General features: G+C 42.5%; 2 protein-coding genes and 1 long non-coding RNA gene across 3 annotated transcripts; 2 read left to right on the top strand and 1 right to left on the bottom strand.

The window, feature by feature from the left end:
• The first annotated feature begins 10662 nt into the window (after positions 1–10662).
• LOC123055681 (uncharacterized) lies at positions 10663–11013 on the top strand. Its single transcript, XM_044479590.1, has one exon. The coding sequence runs from the start codon at positions 10684–10686 to the stop codon at positions 11011–11013; it is 330 nt and encodes a 109-aa protein (XP_044335525.1). The 5' UTR covers positions 10663–10683.
• A 78-nt stretch (positions 11014–11091) lies between these two features.
• Positions 11092–18538, bottom strand: LOC123051805 (uncharacterized). The gene is made up of 2 exons (XR_006424310.1): positions 18374–18538; positions 11092–11622 (listed from the first exon to the last, which is right to left on the bottom strand). It is a non-coding gene; the product is annotated as an uncharacterized lncRNA (long non-coding RNA).
• LOC123051804 (uncharacterized) lies at positions 14020–17519 on the top strand. Its single transcript, XM_044474784.1, has 2 exons — positions 14020–16195; positions 16881–17519. Exons 1-2 carry the CDS (start codon positions 14087–14089, stop codon positions 17331–17333), a joined length of 2562 nt encoding a protein of 853 aa, XP_044330719.1. The 5' UTR covers positions 14020–14086; the 3' UTR covers positions 17334–17519.
• Positions 18539–22344: the final 3806 nt, after the last annotated feature.

The raw sequence follows: 22344 nt of genomic DNA, 5'->3' as shown, positions 1-22344 counted from the left end.
TTTCCAGATGCTTTTAGCAGCAACAACACAACTGAAAAAAAAGGTGATCAATACTCTCATGGTCAGCGCAAAATTCATAGGTTGATTTTTCTAATGGTTTGACAAAAAATGAACATGAAAAACGATATCGATATTTTATGTTTTTTGAGCATGAATAAACGGTGAACCTCTCTCGTAACAATTTTTGAACTATCCCTAGCCAAGCACCTGAACTTGTAGCAGAAAACTTCATTGGCTTGGCTTTTTCCAAAAAAAAATCTCATTCGAAACACATTCCATGCAGTAGTTGAACTACTGGACATTTCATATTTGAATTACACTATGGTATTTTTATTCTTAACTACTCAACCCTTTATTTTTTAGAAATAGGAAAATCTATTTTTTACAAACATCAAACTGTTTATTTTTTCTCAAATTTGGACTTCTTTTTCTATTTTCTAGAAAGAGAAAAATTCAGTTTGTTTTAGAAACGTCAAACTATTCTATGTTTTTATTTTGAACTTTTTTTTGAGAATGAAAAACTTTAATTTTATATAAACTTTTAACTATTGTGTTTTTTTAATTTAAACTTCTTAGTTTTTTTTCTTAGAAACGGAAAAAATCCTATATTTTCTAAACAGACATCGAACTAGTCTTTTATTTTAACGTGAACTTCTTTGTTTTATATTTTATAAAAAGGAAAAAAGTTTTTTTTTAATTGACTTACTACTTTATTATAATTTGAACTTCTTATATTACATTTTAGACAAGAAAAAATACATTTTTGTATAAAGACCAAACTATTCTATTATTTTGATTTTGTTTTGATTTCCCTTCCACAACTATTCTTTAAAAAATATTAAACCTCGTGATTTTATTTTTTATAAAAGGAAAAACCTATTTTTTAAGCGGGAAAATATTATGTGTGTTCTTGGAGAATTTTGAACTTCCGCGGTTTTTATTTCTGAACTTATGTGATTTTATTTTTTATTTTTTCAAGTGAGATAAATGCCTAGGTTGTGAGAACATGAGTAAGCAAGCACACTTTTTGTTTTTTGAAACTAATAAGCAAGCACACTCTATACCATTGTACAGTGAACATTTATATTGCATGTCCAAAAAAGTACAACTTCAGTCAACAATAAGGAAAACAAGAAATATAATCACTTCTTTTTGTGTACATATCAACAAACAGGTGGGGATCAACTCCAAATAACAAACAAAAATGTGAAAAGAAAATTACACACTTTCTTGAACTGAACATTTGAATCTAGCAGACTTTGCCTTGCAAATTTCCTGATGAATGATATTTTTTATCTATGCATTTTCGCAGCAGGATGTTTTCTCCACTAAATCTGATGTTTGAATATTCTAGACGATCGTTAAACTTCCAAATTATTTTCTAAAGTACATACTTTTTTATTTGTATGTGAACCCGTTCTTGACAACAATTAACTCCATGTCCTTTTTTAGTACATCTATTGCCCTGGCAACTAGGGGCCACCATATGTGTTGCTTCCTTTATTTTATTAAAAATGAATTGCGCCTTTATTTTAATTTGAACCTCTTGGTTTTATATTCTAGACATGGAAAAATACATTTTTTTGTAAAGATCTAACTACTCTGTTATTTTAATTTTGTTTCGACTTCCCTTCCACAATTATGCTAGTTTTTAATTTAAAATTCTTGATTTTATTTTGTAGAAACAGGGAAATTTTGATTTTTTTAAACAGGAAATATATTATGGTGTGTTCTTGGAGATTTCGAACTTCTGTGGTATTTACTTTTGAACTTACGTGAACATTTGTTTTATTTTTTTCAAGTGGGATAAAGCCTAAGTTGTGAGAATATGAGTAAGCAAGTACACTCTATATTGTTGTACAATGAACATTTGTATTGCACATGTCCAAAAAAGTACAACTTCACTTAACAATAAATAAGAAAAAGATAATCAGTTCTTTTTGTATACATATCAACAAACAGGTGTGGCTCAACTCCAAATAACAAACAATAATGTAAAAAATGCACACTTTCTTGAACCGAACATGTGAATCTACCGGACTTTGACTTGCAAACTTCCTGATGAATGACATTTTTTATCTATGCATTTTCTCAACTGGAAGTGTGTGTCTTTTGTGCATTAGTGTGAGCGAGGAGCAGCAACAACAAGACGGAGCAGCAACTGCGTGGTGCAAACATGACATGCTAAGGGCTGCGGAAGCAGGCACAGAAATAGTGGTAGCTTATGTGCGCCAAAGCTATAAAATAATCCCTCCGTCCCATAAATAAGATCGTTTTGCAAGTTGTTTTACCTTGTAAAATGGTCTATTATGGACGGAGGAGGTAGAAGACACGAAGACACATCAGCTGGGCATTGGGCGGTTCAAAGGAGTTGATTGTGCTTGCACTGAAATACAAAACTACACAAAATAATTTTCGTTGACGCATTAACACGAACATTTGAAGTGCAACCTACAGTGCCATGTGCTCCTCGCCAGCGGCTACACCACTCGCCTTTTGGCCCTAGAAGTGTCGAAGGAGAGGTGAAGATGGAGCTTTTTTTAGAGCATCTGGAGGGGCAAAGCCCTCCCGGTTCCATATTTATATATGAAACCAGCGAAAAAGGTTCGCAAAGAAACTCAGGTTTTGTTATGGAGCTACCCATAGCAGAAAATAAAAGAAACAGAGGAAAGCAGCTGAACCTCCGCATGGCAACTGCGTCCCAAGTTTTGCTCAAAAGCAGGAGCAAAAGGGGATAGAGATACTAATTATTTTAGGTTCATACGACTTTCCCTAGATTTTAACAGGTAACTTTGAGGCCCAGGGCCAGATCCTCCAACGCCCCTGTCTTGAATTTGGTCTTCTTCAGAGGTGAAGGCTCCGGAGACGATGGCAGTTCCTGTGGTGTGGACGGGCTGAGCATGGTAAGCTTCCTGTTCCCAGCAGAAGGGGGGCTCCTCAACGCCCCAGGCTCGCCCAGAGTGAGCCTAGTGAGCACCCCTGCAGGGTCCAAACTTGTTATCCCATTGTCACCGAAAGGGGGTTCGGAGCATTGTCGAGACCCATTGGATGAAGGCATCTATCTTGGGAAGGTAGTCCTCCTTGAACAGAATCTTCCATTTCCTGATCATCGAGAGGATTCATCTCCAAACATGTTTAACATCAGACCAGATAGCATTTTCAAACACATGCGCATTTCTAATTTTCCAGATGCCCCACGGGATACAAGCACAATGTTTCTTGCTAGCAGGCCAAAATCTAGCTACAGACATATTGTCTTGTCCAACAAGTATATCAAGGGAAATAGAGACATCTTTCCAGATGCTTTTAGCAACAACACCACTGAAAAAAAGGTGATCAATACTCTCATGATCAGCGCAAGGTTTTCCCATATTTCTTTTTTCCAAATTATCTCTAGTCATCAGCTTGTTGTGTGCCAATAGCCAGAGAAAAAATTGGACTCTAGGGGAGAGACCACAGACCAAACAGAGGGGATATAGATGGGTTGAACACCTCTAAAATTGATAATACTATATAAGGAAGTGGTTGTATACACCCCCTTGGAGTCATGTTGCCAGATGAGAGCATCATCATCTCCAGTGTAAGAGACACTATGGAGGATTTCCTCAATGCACATCGAGGATTCCAGCAGCTTATCAGAAAAGGTTCTCCTAAAAGACAGTTTAATAGTGTTCCCATCCCACACCTCAGAGCGAGTGACACAGTGTTGTTGACAAATAGTGTAGATTGGCCAAAATTGCATGGAGAGGGGGGAAGTGCCAAACCAGATATCTTCCGAGAAGTTAATTTTCTTTCCATCGCCTACCTGCCATCTATAACCAAATTTCATAGCTTTACAGTCCCAAAGCACCCCTTGCCAGAATTTAGACAGGTTGGGGGTTTTGCTAGCAAAAATGTTTGGGGAGTTTTTGATATATTTCTTATCAACAATAGTCCTCCAAATGTTGCCCTCATCTTTAATATATCTTTTTACCCAATTCCCTAGTAGGCACAAGTTAACATCTCTGAGGTTGGGCACTCCCAAACCTCCATGCTTTTTTGCATACACACTAGGTGCCAGTTAGCCAAGTGTAGTTTCCTATTCCCCTCAAAATCATTCCACAGACAATGGGCTAGCTGAGTATTTATCAAATCTAGTGCCCACTTTGGGAATTTGAAGAAGGAGAGCAGGTATACTGGAATGCTAGTGAGGCATGCCTTAATTAGAGTAAGTCTAGTAGAGTAGGACAGGAGTTTTCCCCTCCAGCCGGCCATCCTTTTTAAAATTTTGTCTATGATAGGCCGGATGTCCTCTCTCCTTAGTTTATCATAATGGAGTGGGATCCCGGGATATTTAATAGGTAGCTTCCCTATGGTGCAACCAAAAATTTCAACAAAGGATGCAGATCTGTTTGCATCCATTCCCAAGATGATTAGTTCACTCTTGGCATAATTGATCCTCATGCCTGAGACTTGCTCAAACCAGTATAGAACATTTTTCATATTGTTAGTTTTCTCTAGATTATCATCTAAGAGAAGCATGGTGTCATCTGCCAATATGCAGATGACACCTCCTGGAAGGAAGTTAGGGCAAAGCCCACTAACCAGATCATTTTGGGCTACTTTATATAGCATCCTAGTAAGAACATCTTGAAGAAAATATGCCCTGGAGGCAATAATAAAGTAGTTATTTATATTTCCTTATATCATGATAAATGTTTATTATTCATGCTAGAATTGTATTAACCAGAAACTTAGTACATGTGTGAATACATAGACAAACAGAGTGTCCCTAGTATGCCTCTACTTGACTAGCTCGTTAATCCAAGATGGTTAAGTTTCCTAACCATAGACATGTGTTGTCATTTGATGAACGAGATCACATCATTAGAGAATGATGTGATGGAAAAGACCCATCCGTTAGCTTGGCATTATGTTCGTTTAGTTTTATTGATATTGGTTTATTCATGACTTATACATGTTCCTCTGACTATGAGATTATGCAACTCCCGAATACCGGAGGAACACCTTGTGTGCTATCAAATGTCACAGCATAATTGGGTGATTATAAAGATGCTCTACAGGCGTCTCCGAAGGTGTTTTTTGGGTTGGCATAGATCGAGATTAGGATTTTTCACTCCGTGTATCGGAGAGGTATCTCTGGGCCCTCTCGGTAATGCACATCACTATAAGCCTTGCAAGCAATGTGATTAATGAGTTAGTTGCGGGATGAAGCGTTACGGAACGAGTAAAGAGACTTGCCGGTAACGAGATTGAACTAGGTATGATGATACCGACGATCGAATCTCGGGCAAGTAAAATACCGATGACAAAGGGAACAACGTATGTTGTTATGCGGTTTGACCGATAAAGATCTTCGTAGAATATGTAGGAGCCAATATGAGCATCCAGGTTCCGCTATTGGTTATTGACCAGAGATGTGTCTCGGTCATGTCTACATAGTTCTTGAACCCGTAGGGTCCGCACGCTTAACGTTCAATGACGATTTGTATTATGAGTTATGTGATTTGATGTACCGAAGGTTGTTAGGAGTCCCGGATGAGATCACGGACATGATGAGAAGTCTCAAAATGGTCGAGAGGTAAAGATTCATATATTGGAAGGTTGCATTCAGACATCGGAATGGTTCCGAGTGATTCGGGCATTTTTCCGGAGTACCGGGAGGTTACCGGAACCCCCCGGGGAAAGATATGGGCCTTATGGGCCATATGAGGGAGGCTAACAAGCCTACAAGGGGCTGGTGCGCCTCCCACAAGGGAGGAGGCCGAATTGGACTTGGGAAGGGGGCGCCACCCCCCTTTCCTTCTCCTACTCCTTCTCCTTCCCGTTTTCCCCCTACGGTAGAAGGAAATAAGGGTGGGGCCGAATCCTACTAGGACTGGAGTCCTAATAGGACTCCCCTCTCCCTGGCGCGCCTCTTGTTGGCCGGCCTCCTCCTCCCCTCCTTTATATATGGGGGCAGGGGGCACCCCAAAGACACAACAGACAATCTCTTAGCCGTGTGTGGTGCCCCCCTCCACAGTTGAACACCTCGGTCATATCGTTGTAGTGCTTAGGCGAAGCCCTGCGCCGGTAACTTCATCATCATCGTCACCACGCCGTCGTGCTGACAAAACTCTCCCTCGGCCTCAACTGGATCAAGAGTTCGAGGGGACGTCACTGAGCTGAATGTGTGCAGATCGCGAAGGTGCCGTGCATTCGGTACTTGGATCGGTTGGATCGCGAAGACGTTCGACTACATCAACCGCGTTACTAAACGCTTCTGCTTTCGGTCTATGAGGGTACATGGACACACTCTCCCCTCTCGTTGCTATGCATCTCCTAGATAGATCTTGCGTGATCGTAGGAATTTTTTTGAAATTATTGTGTTCCCCAACAGTGGTACCAGAGTCAGGTCTATGCATAGATGTTATATGCATGAGTAGAACACAAAGAGTTGTGGACGATAATAGTCATACTGCTTACCAGCAACGTCTTACTTTGACTCAGCGGTATTGTTGGATGAAGCGGCCTGGACCGACATTACATGACCGTGTTCATGAGACTGGTTCTACCGACGTGCTTCGCACACAGGTGGCTGGCGGGTGTCTGTTTCTCCAACTTTAGTTGAATCGAGTTTGACTATGCCCGGTCCTTGTTGAAGGTTAAAACAACACACTTGACAAAAAATCGTTGTGGTTTTGATGCGTAGGTAAGAACGGTTCTTGCTAGAAGCTCGTAGCAGCCACGTAAAACTTGCAACAACAAAGTAGAGGATGTCTAACTTGTTTTTGTAGGGCTTGTTGTGATGTGATATGGTCAAGACATGATGAGATATAAGTTTTTGTATGAGATGATCATGTTTTGTTGAAGTTATCGGCAACTGGCAGAAGCCTTGTGGTTGTCTCTTTATTGCATAAGATGCAAGCGCCAAATAATTGCTTTACTTTATCGCTATGCGATAGCAATAGTTGCAAGAGAAATAGTTGGCGAGACGACCATGTGATGACATGTTGATCGAGATCAAGATGATGGAGATCATGGTGTCATGCCGGTGACGATAGAGATCATGACGGTACTTTGGAGATGGAGATCAAAGGCACAAGATGATCATGGCCATATCATGTCACATATTTTGATTGCATGTGATGTTTATATTTTATGCATCTTATTTTGCTTAGTACGGCGGTAGCATTATAAGATGATCCCTCACTAAATTTCAAGGTATAAGTGTTCTCCCTGAGTATGCACCGTTGCGACAGTTCGTCGTGCCGAGACACCACGTGATGATCGAGTGTGATAAGCTCTACATTCAAATACAACGGGTGCAAACCAGTTTTGCACGTGCAGAATACTCGGGTTAGACTTGACGAGCCTAGCATATGCAGATATGGTCTCGGAACACTGAGACCGAAAGGTCGAGCGTGAATCATATAGTAGATATGATCAACATAGCGATGTTCACCATTGAAAACTACTCCATCTCACGTGATGATCGGACATGGTTTAGTTGATTTGGATCACGTGATCGTTTAGATGACTCGAGGGATGTCTATATAAGTGGGAGTTCTTAAGTAATACTATGATTAATTGAACTTAAATTTATCATGAACTTAGTCCTCATAGTATTTGCATATCTGTGTTGTAGATCAATAGCTCGCGTATAGCTCCCCTGTTTTATTTTTTATATGTTCCTAGAGAAAAATAAGTTGAAAGATGACAGTAGCAATGATGCGGACTTGGTCCGTGATCTGCAGATTGTCCTCATTGCTGCACAGAAGTATTATGTCCTTGATGCACCATGATTTACGGCTTAGAACCGGGATTTCAAAAATGTTATGATTTACGGCTTAGAACCGGGATTTCAAAAATGTTTTGAACGCCACGGAGCATATGAGATGTTCCAAGAGCTGAAATTGGTATTTCAGACTCATGCCCGAGTCGAGAGGCATGAGACCTCTGACAAGTACTTTGCCTACAAGATGGAGGAGAATAGCTCAACCAGTGAGCATGTGCTCAGATTTTCTGGGTACTACAATTGCTTGAATCAAGTGGGAGTTAATCTTCCACATAAGATAGTAATTGACAAAGTTCTCTAGTCACTATCACCAAGTTACTAGAACTTCGTGATGAACTATAATATGCAAGGGATGACAAAAGTAATATGCCCTAGAGGCAAGGGATGAAATATGCCCTAGAGGCAAGGGATGAAATATGCCCTAGAGGCAATAATAAAGTTGTTATTTATATTTTCTTATATCATGATAAATGTTTATTATTCATGGTAGAATTGTATTAACCAGAAACTTAGTACATGTGTGAATACATAGACAAACAGAGTGTCCCTAGTATGCCTCTACTTGACTAGCTCATTAATCAAAGATGGTTAATTTCCTAACCATAGACATGTGTTGTCATTTGATGAACGGGATCACATCATTAGAGAATGATGTGATGGACAAGACCCATCCGTTAGCTTGGCATTATGATCGTTTAGTTTTATTGCTATTGCTTTCTTCATGACTTATACATGTTCCTCTGAATATGAGATTATGCAACTCCCGAATACCGGAGGAACACCTTGTGTGCTATCAAACGTCACAACGTAACTGGGTGATTATAAAGATGCTCTACAGGCGTCTCCGAAGGTGTTTTTTGGGTTGGCATAGATCGAGATTAGGATTTGTCACTCCGTGTATCGGAGAGGTATCTCTGGGCCCTCTCGGTAATGCACATCACTATAAGCCTTGCAAGCAATGTGATTAATGAGTTAGTTGCGGGATGAAGCGTTACGGAACGAGTAAAGAGACTTGCCGGTAACGAGATTGAACTAGGTATGATGATACCGACGATCGAATCTCGGGCAAGTAAAATACCGATGACAAAGGGAACAACGTATGTTGTTATGCGGTTTGACCGATAAAGATCTTCGTAGAATATGTAGGAGCCAATATGAGCATCCAGGTTCCGCTATTGATTATTGACCAGAGGAGGCCGAATTGGACTTGGGAAGGGGGCGCCACCCCCCTTTCCTTCTCCTACTCCTTCTCCTTCCCCTTTTCCCCCTCCGGTAGAAGGAAAAAATGGTGGGGCCGAATCCTACTAGGACTGGAGTCCTAGTAGGACTCCCCTCTCCCTGGCGCACCCCTTGTTGGCAGGCCTCCTCCTCCCCTCCTTTACATACGGGGGCAGGGGGCACCCCAAAGACACAACAGACAATCTCTTAGCCGTGTGCGGTGCCCCCCTCCACAGTTCAACACCTCGGTCTTATCGTTGTAGTGCTTATGCGAAGCCCTGCGCCGGTAACTTCATCATCACCGTCACCATGCCGTCGTGCTGACGAAACTCTCCCTCGGCCTCAATTGGATCAAGAGTTTGAGGGACGTCACCGAGCTGAATGTGTGCAGATCGCGGAGGTGCCGTGCATTCGGTACTTGGATCGGTTGGATCGCGAAGACGTTCGACTACATCAACCGCGTTACTAAACGCTTCCACTTTCGGTCTACGAGGGTACGTGGACACACTCTTCCCTCTCATTGCTATGCATCTCCTACATAGATCTTGTGTGATCGTACGATTTTTTTTTGTTGAAATTACTGCGTTCCCCAACACATCTATTATCAGATTAAAAAGTAAGGGGGAGATGGGGTCCCCCTGCCTAAGCCCTTTCCTTGTGACAAAGAAGTTGCCTTCTACATCATTAGCTTTGACCCCTACAGATCTCCATGTGTTATCTGCTTAATCCATTGGATCCAAAACACCTTGGATTATTGAAAGTATTGCAAAATTTTGAAACTAGGAATATTTTAAAAAAAGATTAGAAAATTAACATATTAATGAATTTCGATTTTTCATAAATTTGAAAAATTCACAAATTTAGAAAATGTTCATAAACTTTAAAAATATTTATGAATTTGAAAAAGTTCATGAGTTTTTAAAAAATATTTGGGAATTTTAGAAAATATCCATAATTTTTGTAATGCTCACGAATTTTAATAAATGTTCATGAATTAAAATCTGAAAAGGAAAACTAAAAAATAGAAAAGAGAAGACCCAAAAAACAGACAAAAACCCTCAACCAATGACACACACCCTTACAGGTGGCGCCCTGCGACCCCTATAGCCCTCGACGCACCAAAAAGCTTCAAATCTTGGGTGCTTTGTATCTTAGTAGTTATAGATCAATTAGAAATAGCAGTACATGACACCAAAATGGAATGTACATGTGTCCCTAGACAACAACAGTTATGACTATGATGAGAGATACTCTCTTGGATTAGCCTACATATGTATTAGTGTGCTTGGTCATGGTAATTTACTTTTGTATACTGTTTTCATCAATTGTAGCTACACAAGGGCTGGACAACGGGTTTGGCGACCAATTCATGCACAAGGCAGCAGATTTTTTCTATGTGAGTTAAACATGTCTACCGGTGCACGTACATCGAAATGAGAAGAGGCTTTGACTTTTGTACAACCGGGGCGATACAACTGGCAAAGCCGGATTTAGAATAGCGCAAGTAGCTATTAACTTTCTGTACTATATTACTGGAGTAGAAGATATATATGCTAACATTCTCATTCAATCATTTCGGTTAATTGACTTGGTGCAGCTTTAGTGGGTTGCATAACTTAAGACTCCACCATCGTGCGGATCAATAGATGCTCCATTGCTCGCCGTGCTCGCCCACGCCTTGAGAAGCGATGGCGGACGTCCTCGCCGAGCACCGCATACAGATGCCGGCACCGGCGGCGCGTGCCGGCATGTCCACCGCGCCGGAGAAACTGCTGAATCGCTTCGTGCACTTGGTCGCTCTGGTTGAAAGGTTTGGCAACGCGCTGGGCACGCTGGCGTTCACGTGGGCAACCGTCGTCCTGCTCGGCGGCTACCCGGCTGAGCTCCGCCGGAAGGATGACTTCTGGTTTACGATAACCATAGTTTTCCTGGAAGCCGCCAGGTATGTTTTTTCTTTCTTTGATGAAGCAATAATAAGATGGCGGCCTTTACAGCTATATTCTCTCGATTATAAGTGAAACAAAACGGTGCCGCACTTGCAAAAGAAAAGAAAAGGTGATCCAGTAGATAGTTTTTTTTTTTGAGAAAGAGTTTCCTCTATGATTTCAATTATTAGAAATCACCAAGTCTTACAACTGACACCAGGCTATTGCCAACTTACATCACAGCAGCAAATCCTACGATGCACACTCCTTGAAGATGAAAAAGAGCCAATCCCACAGCCTCCCTCCTTTGAAGTGCAGATTTTTACCCAATCTAAGAAACTGACTAGGTTTCACAAACGCAAAACGCAACCACCCAGCACAGCCCTGAGAAATCTCACAAGCCGGGTTCTCCAGGACGACTCAAGCAAAAACAACCAGAACATCAAGTTCAGAACAAACGATAACTAGTAGCATAACCCCCAACAGTTCAGACTGAAGAAATAAGACAGGAGCTACATGTATAGATCGATGACAGAATAAATCTCCCAAAGGCTTTCACCAGTGTGAAGAAACTTCAGAAGATCACGTCGCCGCAGTCCTGTGAACGGCTCTCCATCCCAGCACCGCCCTGAAGATTTCTTCCGCCAATAGTACAACTTTTTTTACGCCCTCCGTCATTATTCTTCGTCTTCTTGGGTTTATCTGCAATATAAGCCAATCATGAAGCATCTTGATCATCAGATTCATTGGTACACAGGGATCATAAACCCTGTTTTTATCGAAAACCACCCTATTTCTAAGCTTCCAAATTGTCCAGAAGACAGCTGCAATCCCTACAGTCACGAGGGATTTCTCATCTTTGTTAAATTGTTTCAACCATACCAGAAACTTGTTTCAAGTCAAAAGCAAACTGTGTAACATTCCACATCATTTTTGCCATAGAACACTTAAAAAACAGATGGTCCACACTCTCATCTTGCATGCAAAAGGGGAAAGTTTTCTCTCCAACCCACCCTCTACGAATCAAATTATCTCTAGTCAAAATACTGTTTCTAAATACTAGCCACATAAAGATTTTCAATCTAGGTGGCATTTTAGTCTTCCATAAGAAGTTATGTGGATATTTGACCCTATTCTCAATCAGAAATCTGTAATAAGATTTAACAGTGTATATCCCTTTTTTGTCCAGGGTCCAAACAATCTTATCTCTATCATTATTTAGCACCACACTCCGACAACTGTCTTTAATGTGGTCCCAAAGTTCCAAAGAATCCCCATATAGGGTTCTTCGGAAGGCAACATTATCCAAAACTTTATCAAATATATATTTAACGATTTTTTTTATCAAAGCATATGCTATAAAGCCTAGGAAAGACATCCTTCAGGGCTCTATTATTAATCCACCTATCTTCCCAAAATCTTACACTTTCCCCATTCCCAATCTCAAACCTACACAAAGCCAGGAAGTGATCTTTATGTTTAATAAGCTCCATCCAGTAAATAGTTTAGCTTGTCCTCTTAGAGGAACAAAGCCAAAAACTAAAGAGCCCACATGCATGCGCAGAGTACAGTTCCTGATGTCCAGTACAGTTGTCCCGATATATGTATTGCCCAAAATACAGATATTTTATAGGTTTTGTATATTGCCTGACAATTGGCTGCGGCCAGGGGTTGAAAGTGGCAGTGGATAATTCAAAATATCCGATATTTGTATTCGAGAAAATTCCTATTCATATCCGAAACATCCGCATCCGAACTAGAATGGAAATGGAAATGGAAGGTGTCCGGATTTATTTTGCAAATTCAAATACAAATATGGTATGGAATTTTGACACAAATATGCATATGGAAATGGATATATCCGTATCTGAATAAAATTACGTGAACTAATTTGAGAAATACTTGTCCCAATATGCCAATTATCCAACATACAAGCCTAAGAAGTGCTCAAACTTTACTTTTTGTATGACTAAACTTAGAAATTATTACGCATCACAGTAGTATTCTATTTATTCATAAACCTGTCTATCATTGACTTACTGTATGTTGCAAGTTGATTATTTGTTGTCACATAACTATTGACTTATTTTATTTAACTAATATGCCGTTACTATTCGTATTCGTTCCGAATCGAGTAACCAACCGATGTGTATCCGTATTCGAGTAGCATCCTCACCACATTCGTATCCAATAACATCCGTATTCGCATTTGTATTTGTTTTGAAAATATGAAAACGGAAGTTGGAAGAGCAGTATCCCATCCGCATCCGATCCGTTTCCACCCCTAGCTGCAGCACAAATCCTATGTCGCTGAAGAGGAGGATGTTCCTCTCCTTCAGATGCTACATGCATGCAACCTGAACTAGATGACTGCTTAGGTCTTAGGGCTCATCAATTGCCAACAAACGCCTCCCGTTATGTTGGCAGCCTTGCCTTCGCCCCGTTGGGTCTATATCGAACATTTTTCATTCTTTGTTTCTGGTACTATTTGTTGCAAACGATTTAATGGCTTCAGTTAGTTAAAGTCGGGCAAGCGCCTCCTTTCTAAAATTGCCAACAAACACTTCCCCAACTCTCCACTCACAACATTCCTGGCCAGTACTTGGGCATATTGCTTGATATCCTATATTAGTAGATACACCAAAGTCAACCCATTGCCAACCCGACATCAACTACTTAAAACCTTGGAGATAAACTGCTCGAAGTCCAATCAAGAAACAAGAGTTATACCAGCATAAAACATGAATTTTCCGTTGGAGCATATCTTCTAGGTTAATTGCAGTACATTCTTTTGAAGCAGTTGTCATTTTTACTATTTCAAAGGACCCAAAAAGTTGCTGCAAGCCTTAGAATAGGTAAATTTACCCCTGTCAGGGTCTTGTCAAACCATCAATACTAACTCAAACAAAATATATATGGAAACAATACGTCCCCAGTTGTACATGTTTGGCACTCAAAGTCTAGAGCTGTATTCGGGTAATTTCAGAATTCTTATTGTATTTTAAATACATGCATATGTCATCCTTGCATTGTGGATTGTATGTTGCCTTTTTGTTTAATTATACCATCTTGTATTTATTTCAGGATGTTCAGCCGCAACAATAACCTGGATTATCGATTGTTCTTCCGTTCCAGAGGTTCTTTCAAGTCTCTTAGCTGGAATGCTATGATCTTGGTGTTATGTTTTTCCAATGTCCTAGTGTGCATTCTAATCTGGAATAAGTATGCAACAATACAAATACCAGCTTTGCCCTTGGCAGTGCTTGCGATTAGCCCATCTCTGTTTCCAGGAGCTGCACGACTACTCATATGCAATCTGCTATGCCGTGCGATGTCATTATGGAGCCCAGTTGTTGCAGTCCTATTGCTTGGTCCCTCTGTACCATATAGCTTCGATGAGGATTTCAACATTCACAAACTCAGTTTCAAAAACTCAATCGCCAAGCTGACAATGTACCTGATACTATTTGTGGTCGTGCTCCTAGCGACAATCAGCAGGCTGCAATTCCCAGGTATCATGAAACTAGTAGACTTGACTCTCGGCAGCAGAATAATATATTGGCGTCGAGTTATTCTAAACTTGTGCATGCTAGCTGCAGTAGCGATGTTTGTGTTCACTTTTGAAGGGGTCGGATGGATTGTGATTCTCATATTAAAATTATGTGGCCTAGTAGTAATAGTGTCATTCGGAAACCTCCAGATTCCAGCAGCAGTATTGCGCATCGTGCTGGCATTAGTACGCCTTAAAGCACAAAGCTACTACGGCCATGATGAACATGTTGACAAGAAAATCCTTGGGGACAAGACAAACCTCGTGCCATCTCTCAATATCTTCTACGGGATGGTGCTTGGCCAGGGAATACTTTACATTGTTGCCTGCATCCTTGATGTCTTTTCATGCATCCTCCTGAGATGCCTCGCCCGTGGTGCTAGATTCAGAGGTCCCCGGGCAGTGGAATATGTCAATTTGTACTATGCCTATGCCTTTGAGAAATGCATGGAGGGCGCTGTGTTTGCCCGAAAGAAGATCAGCCTCATCGCATTTGCAATGGATTCTTTAAAGTCAGACTCACCCAAGATGCAGCTCTATGGACTTCACATGTTGCACATTTTCCTAAAAAATGAACCTCTCAAGACCAAAGCCATCTCAAAACTAGCGACTTCCACGAAGACAGTAACTGTCTTATTCAACATGTTGGGCTGGACAAGTGAAGGGGATGCAAATATTAGATCATTTGCCGCGAAGGTCATAGCTGAGCTTGCTGGTAGCCTCCGAGTTGTCTCTGTCCCTGGGGCAATGCAGCTCATAGCCTCACTTCTTGATACTGTTCACCAGCAGAAAATAAAGGATCCTCTCCTAGACATTGGTAGCCTAGAGGCAGAACAAGATACCCTGATTCAGCAAGTTGCCATGGACGAACAGAGGACACCCATGCTTAAATGGTTGAAACAGATGGCAGTATATTGTTTGGTTCCAAGGGAGGAGCCATCTAACATGGATGGACAAAACTCATGTACACTCAGATGCTGGAAGCAGATTACCAAATGCTGGCATATTCCAGAGGAGGAGCCATCAACGGACCAGGATCTGCTCCCTGTACTGGGCATGTTAATTCTTGACACTCTTGCTAGCTTTGATATTGAGAACCGTGTAGAAATCAACAGATCAACAGGCCTCATTTCAAAGATCATAGATTTCACAAGCAACAGAACTGACATGACCAATATTAGTGAGACAGACCAGGCACTGCTGAAAGGTTCATCGTTGAAACTGCTGAGAAGACTTGCAAGTACTCAAGGGAAGTTTGGGGTAACTTTGCGACAGGAGATTTCAGAACATCCCTTCCTTTTGAGCAACCTTGCAGCGATCTTGGAAGACAGTGGGAGCAGCCAAGAACTTAGGGAGCTAACAACAGAAATCCTTAGAAACATTTCCATGGATGCAAACACAAGGGACGAGATCGGGAAGATTCGGGTGATCATTAGCAGGTTGATGCATGCATTTCTTAACCGAGAAGCAGCCTCAAGTACATATTCAGATAAGTTACGAAAGTCCGCCGGGCAAGCCCTGGCAGTGCTAGCAATGGACAGTGTGAATAACTGTTTGGTTATGTTAGCCGAACCAGGGTATGTATTCATCAAGGAGCTCGCATTTATGATCCATGGGGACATGTACAGGTACGTAGCAGCAAGCTTGTTGCGGAGTATGTGCATGCATGCTCAACCTAAGTTCAACAACTCTGAACTGAAGGAGTTCTCTCACATCTTGCGAGAGGTGAGCCCTGAAATACAAGTAAAATTAGATGTTGCACCTGTTGTTGCTATTGAAGTGTATATGTGGATTGCCTAGGCTCTTTCACTAGTTCAGACTTTTGGTTGCATTAGCTAGTGCATGAAGCTTACACATGGTATCAGAGCCCATTGTCTTAAGTTCGAGTCCTGGCTTTCGCAATTTATCCAAAAGATTGTCGTTGCCTCCCTTTGTCCATGTATAGGCCTCTTGAGCCATACCTCTGAGTCTATCCATGTGTTGACTTTCCGCGTCGCACGTGAGAGGGGGTGTTGAAGTGTATATGTGGATTGCCTAACCCTTTCCATATCAGTTCAAATTTTTTGTTGCGTTGGCTAGTGCATGAATCTTAACAGTTGCGGCATTTCCTATCTCACAAATTGTTAAAGAAAATTGCATGCATTCATTTTTTTTCTAACTATGGACATTTCATGGCACGGACATGCACATCATTCATGATATAGTTTATGTCATGCAACTAAGTAATTTCAATGTTGAGAGTAATAAGAAGTAAGAAGTATGAACTGCCAAATATACATAACATAACTAGAGAAATAGATGGCGACATGGCATCATCTTGGATTACCACCTGACCATATATATAGGTTCATATGCAGCAGAAGTTTGCCATATTATATATGTTTACATCACTTAACTATTTCTATTATAGGTCTTGGAAGGAATAATGGATGCAGAAGGGGCGGAACTAGAGGTCCTTGCTGGCCTTAGTTCACAAATATGCCATGCCATTCCTGGAGACTTTGAGCGTGAACTTGAGCATGGTCAGATTAAAGAAAGATTTATAAACAGACTTGTCTGTGCACTTAACTCAAATATGACACCTACTGCTCATTGTCCGGGAATCAGGAGGGTGATAGTTGAACATGCCATACACATAATGGAGTGCAATCCTAGCTACACTGACTGTTTTAATAAATGCTGGATGATGGAAGCACTGCTGCGGGTAGAACATACACCTTCAAGGGCTGAAAAGTACAGGTTCTTCTTGGGCGATGCAGGACTGATGGAGCACAGTGTGCCTCTCTCTGCTCTTGTGGCAAGAGCAAAAGAACTGATGGGCCGTGAGTGGCGACAAGGCATCAGCAGTGTCACTGTCACCTAAACATGCATGTATTTGGATGATGTTGCACTACTGTCAATTTGCTCAACATAGTGGTGGGGTATTGATTGCAATCCAGGGATATCCCATGAATTTTAGTTGATATAAAACGATTGGGTTGTGTTGGCAAGTCTACATTGTGTGCCATAATAAAAGCAATGTAAATAATGGTTGTATTTGCGTTGCAAGACCAAGGAGAAAGAAGATGAGTTTGCTTTGTGATTTCAATGTGAAATGCCAAGTTACTTGTGCATTGTCGTTGTGTGAGTCTGCTAATTTCTCAACTGGCTAATACTGCTCCTCCTGACTAAGAAAGAACCTCAGTCATGGCTGGGTGGGAGGAGGTCGATAACTAGAACAACCTAATAAGATGGTAAAATTTCCAATGCAATTGGCCATTAACTACAGAGTACCAATCTCATAAAACCATGAACTGAACAGATTAGTTTGATGAACAACGCACACCGCCAGATCCTAGTACTACTGATAAGACAACTGTAAACAGTAAAGCGAACATTGCGTGCCATGATGAGAGCAACCCAAATAATGGTTGCATTAGTGTTGTACAAAGGGCTGTTTTAGAAGAAGATGAATCTGATTTTCGATTCAATGAACACCAATTTCAGTTCAGAACTGAAACTTTCTGTCAGTTAGTCTGTTTGCTCAACTGGCTAACACTGATATTGGCTAAGAACCATGCAATTTGGTCAGGGATGGGGGAGCCTGAGATTAAACGGTTATGCTGCAGTACAGACCACATAGTGGCACGGTAAAAGTGTAAATTTGAGGTTACTCCAGCAGACCAGCACCCCAAGTACTGAAATTTCTACCAATCTCACAATAAGCAGACGAACTGGGGAGGTTTGTGCTATATCTATACAACACACGCCTTCTTATTTTAGAAATAGCAGATCTATTCCCAATAACTCTTGGCACCAAACAACTATCGAGGGGGGCGCTCAGGCGAGCCGGGAGCAAATAACCGGAGAATTAAAGGTGCGCAGAGGAGGCGCCAACAATCGGAGGCCAGAAGGCGAGCGCACCTGTCCAATTAGGAAGAGGTGACCTCCAAACGGCTGAGCTACCCGTTGCGCCGCCGGAGAGGCGGAGGCGCACCCTGCCGCCGCTCTGCAAGAAAAGGCGGCCAGAAGGGGACGGGATATGTCTCGACCGCAGCGAGACACGGCGAGCGCTCGCCTCTAGCGACGCTGTAGTGGGCCGGCTACTTTTGTTTATATCCCAAAAAACAATTAAATATACATATTTAAAATTACTTTAATTAATTTTTTAGATGTTTGAAGCGTTAATAAAATGTTTGTGTCACTCATAAAAATGTTTGTGACATTAAAGTGTTCACATGCTTCACAACAATGTTCGTGGCATTTAAAAAAATGTGTATAAGAAAATGTTCGCATGATTTTTTTAAATGTATCATACAATCTAAAAAAATGTACATGTTTTTTTTTAAATCACATGTTCCAAAAATATGTGTGACATTTAATAAGATGTATATATAATGTACAGTAATTGTGTACCTTCAGTCCCCTCGCAAAAAAATAATTTGTGTACCTTCAGTTCATTCTCGATAGGATTAGAGCGAGGCTCGCCGGCTGAAAGGGCCACCTCATGCCGGCATCGGGACGGCGGGTGTTAGTTCGGTGCGTCCTTTCTGTCATGTCGTCCTTCACGCTCACCATCCTGGGCACTTTGAAGAAATTCATTAAAGACATCGACAGGGTGTGTCGCCGCTTCCTCCATTGGGCTCAAGACAAGGAGCTCAGCGGCAACAAATGTAAGGTTAACCGGTAGACTGTCACATCGCTGGTGGATCAAGGTAGCCTCGGTATCTCTGGCATTACACGCTAAGGCCGCGCGCTGAGGCTTTGCTGGCTTTGGCTGGCCTATAAGCAACCTGACAAGCCTTGGGTGGGAACTGACACTATGCAACGAGAAGGACCGTGCGCTCTTCGCCTACACAATCCCCTCACGATCGGCAATGGGGCGACGGTGAATATCTGGCACTGCTTGTGGTTGGGCGGCACCCCCTGCGCCTGGTCTACTCAATCCTTTACAATCACACAATCAGGAAGAATAGGACGGTGGTGGCTGCGCTGCGTGAGGATCGCTGGGTTCAGGATTTGCATCACAACAAAGTCAACACTATCATGCAGGAAATCATATCGCTCTGGAGAGCCATCAACAACACCTGTATCATGCTCTCCTAGGACACCGACGACGACATCGCCTGGAAGCTCGATGGCTCGGGTGTTTACTCTGTGTGTTCGACTTATGCCATGCAGTTCACCGATTAGCCATGTTGCAAGTTCAAATCGATCTTCCAGAAGGCTTGGGTGCCAGGCAAGACCAAGAGGTTGGAAAAAAATGGCTACCTTTGCCCGCCGTGCATGAGAAGCCTCAAGTTGTCTGTTTATCTCTTCTGGGAGTGTCATGTTTCCATCTCAATTCGGAACACAACAACAACGTGGAATGGTCGCGATTCCCTGGATTAAGGGGTTTGGAACCAAGGGAGACCCGTGGCAGACATCGTGTTGCAGATCATCGCGACTACTAATCCAGGCCCGAGGAAGGGAACTAAAACCATGATCGTCCTAATATCATGGCAGATATGATTGGACCGTAAATAGTTGCACTTTCAGAAAAAAGATGACGAGCGACAGGTATGTCATCGCATGAACGCGGGAATATGGAGCAATGAAGGCTAGCCGGCGCCAAATGCATAGAGACCCCATTCGGAGACATGACGTGAGATATAGCCATGAGCCGAGGGCTTTGGGAGGCTGTTTTACTTGATCACACACTTTATCATCTACTTTTCTGCTAAATCAATGAAACGCCAGCAAGTTAATCATTAAAAAGATGGCAAGTTGCTCTTTGTTGAAGGATGATTAGTGCCCATGACGACTAAATCCCATGAGAGAAGGCGGACGTCTGCGATTTTTTTTTTTTTTTGAAATAAGTCTGCAATATTATGGAATGGGAGCAACAACACATCGGAAGACGCAATGAACCACCACTTATTCGTATCATCCGTGCCCTGAACAGGAACGTCTAGAATAATTCCCAGAGCATCGCCATGCGGAAGGAACGAGCAGCACGATTCACCGATCTCGCGTCCCCATCTGTGGTGAATGTGTGGATCCCTGTTTTGCTTTAGGTCACTGATGTGCGTTAGATGCACTTTGAACGGCTGACGATTGCCCGCATGTGCCCACGGGCAAGTCACCTGATCTCTGTCCTGCTGGTTGTATTATTAACCATGCAGCCGTCTCAGTACTGAGGCAAAGCTGGAGCGTAATCTCCGTGTTGCGCGGGCTATCACTCGCGTCGTCGGGGTGGCAGTGGCGCAGAGCACATGCGCCCGTCTCCTCCGCGCGGCTGTCCCGGGCGACGCTTCTTGAAATCGCGCCTGCTCCTGCTCTCGGGGCCCGCGACGGAGAGGCGCACCCGCCTTCTCTGCCCGCGAACCCACGCGGCTAATGTAACTCCACCGCGCGATGCCAAACGGATGTCCGTTTTGTCCGGATTCTGTCCGTTTGGTAGGGATTTAGGGTCGTGTCCGGGCGTGTCCTGGGATGCGGTGGCCGTGTGCCCAGCGCGCGGCCGCATCCATTTGACCCATCCTGTTTGTTAGGGCCAAAAATGTCCATATTCTCATCAAAACTAGTTTGCACGTCCAAATTTTTGTCTGAAAATTAAAATAGTTTTACAACCCAATTGAAATTTTCCTTAATAAATTTTTTTTACAACCAAATCGAAATTGTCTTGACTGAACATAAAATGAACCAATACGTCTATTGGTTGCCAACGTGATCCCACACGTGCTCAACCAAGTCATTTTGAAGATTCAAATGACTGTGCCAATCACGCATCTCACGGTGAAATTGCACAAATTGTTCAAATGTGGCCGGGTCTTGGTGCAGGGGCTTAATATTTTCACCTTGATAATCAAATACTTGGTCGAAGATACTCTCATTACGCTCGTCATCGACGATCATGTTGTGCATGATCACACAAGCAGTCATCACCTCCCAAAGCTTCCTTTCATCCCATGACAGTGCATGGTTTCAAACGATACCCCACCGGGATTGAAGCACACCAAAAGCACGTTCCACATCCTTTCTAGCACTCTCTTGCATTTGGGCAAATCTCTTTCTCTTCTCACCTTGGGGTTTCGAGATTGTCTTCACAAAAGTTGACCACTGAGGATATATACCATCAGCTAGATAGTATCCCTTGTTGTACTGGTGGCCGTTGATCTCAAAGTTGACAGGTGGGGAGTGGCCTTCTGCAAGCCTTGCGAACACTGGAGAACGCTGCAGCACGTTGATATCATTGTGAGAACCTGCCATGCCGAAGAAAGAATGCCATATCCAAAAATCCTGCGAAGCCATCGCTTCTAATATGACAGTGCATGCGTTGACATGCCCCTTGTACTGGCCCTGCCAAGCAAATGGACAGTTCTTTCATTTCCAGTGCATACAATCTATGCTGCCAAGCATGCCTGGAAAGCCTCTAGCTGCGTTGGTCGCCAACAATCTCTCTGTATCAGCTGCAATTGGCTGCATCAAGTACTCTGGGCCAAACACCTCGATCACAGCCTGGCAAAACTTGTACATTGACATCAGACATGTTGTCTCACTCATACGCACATACTCATCCACCAGATCGCCTGAAATTCCATATGCAAGCATGCGGATGGCCGTGGTGCATTTCTGGTAAGAGGAGAATCCAAGCTTGCCAAGGGCATCCGTCTTGCACTCGAAGTATGGGTCATGAGCAACCACTCCCTCTTGGATATGATTGAACACATGCCTTGCCATTCGAGAACGGCGACGGAATTTATCCGGCTTGAATAGCGGGGTGTTGGAAAAGTAATCGGCATAGAGCAGGGCGTGGCCTCTCTTCCTGTTGCGGTTCAGGTTGGGAGCACGGCCAGGGACTGACCCCCTGTACCGAGGAAGCTGCCGTTGAATATGGTCGTGAACGACCAGTG

This window comes from Triticum aestivum, chromosome 2D, assembly GCF_018294505.1.
Source record: "Triticum aestivum cultivar Chinese Spring chromosome 2D, IWGSC CS RefSeq v2.1, whole genome shotgun sequence".
In the NCBI taxonomy this organism is placed as follows: domain Eukaryota; kingdom Viridiplantae; phylum Streptophyta; class Magnoliopsida; order Poales; family Poaceae; genus Triticum; species Triticum aestivum.
This window is presented reverse-complemented; position numbering and strand designations above follow the sequence as displayed.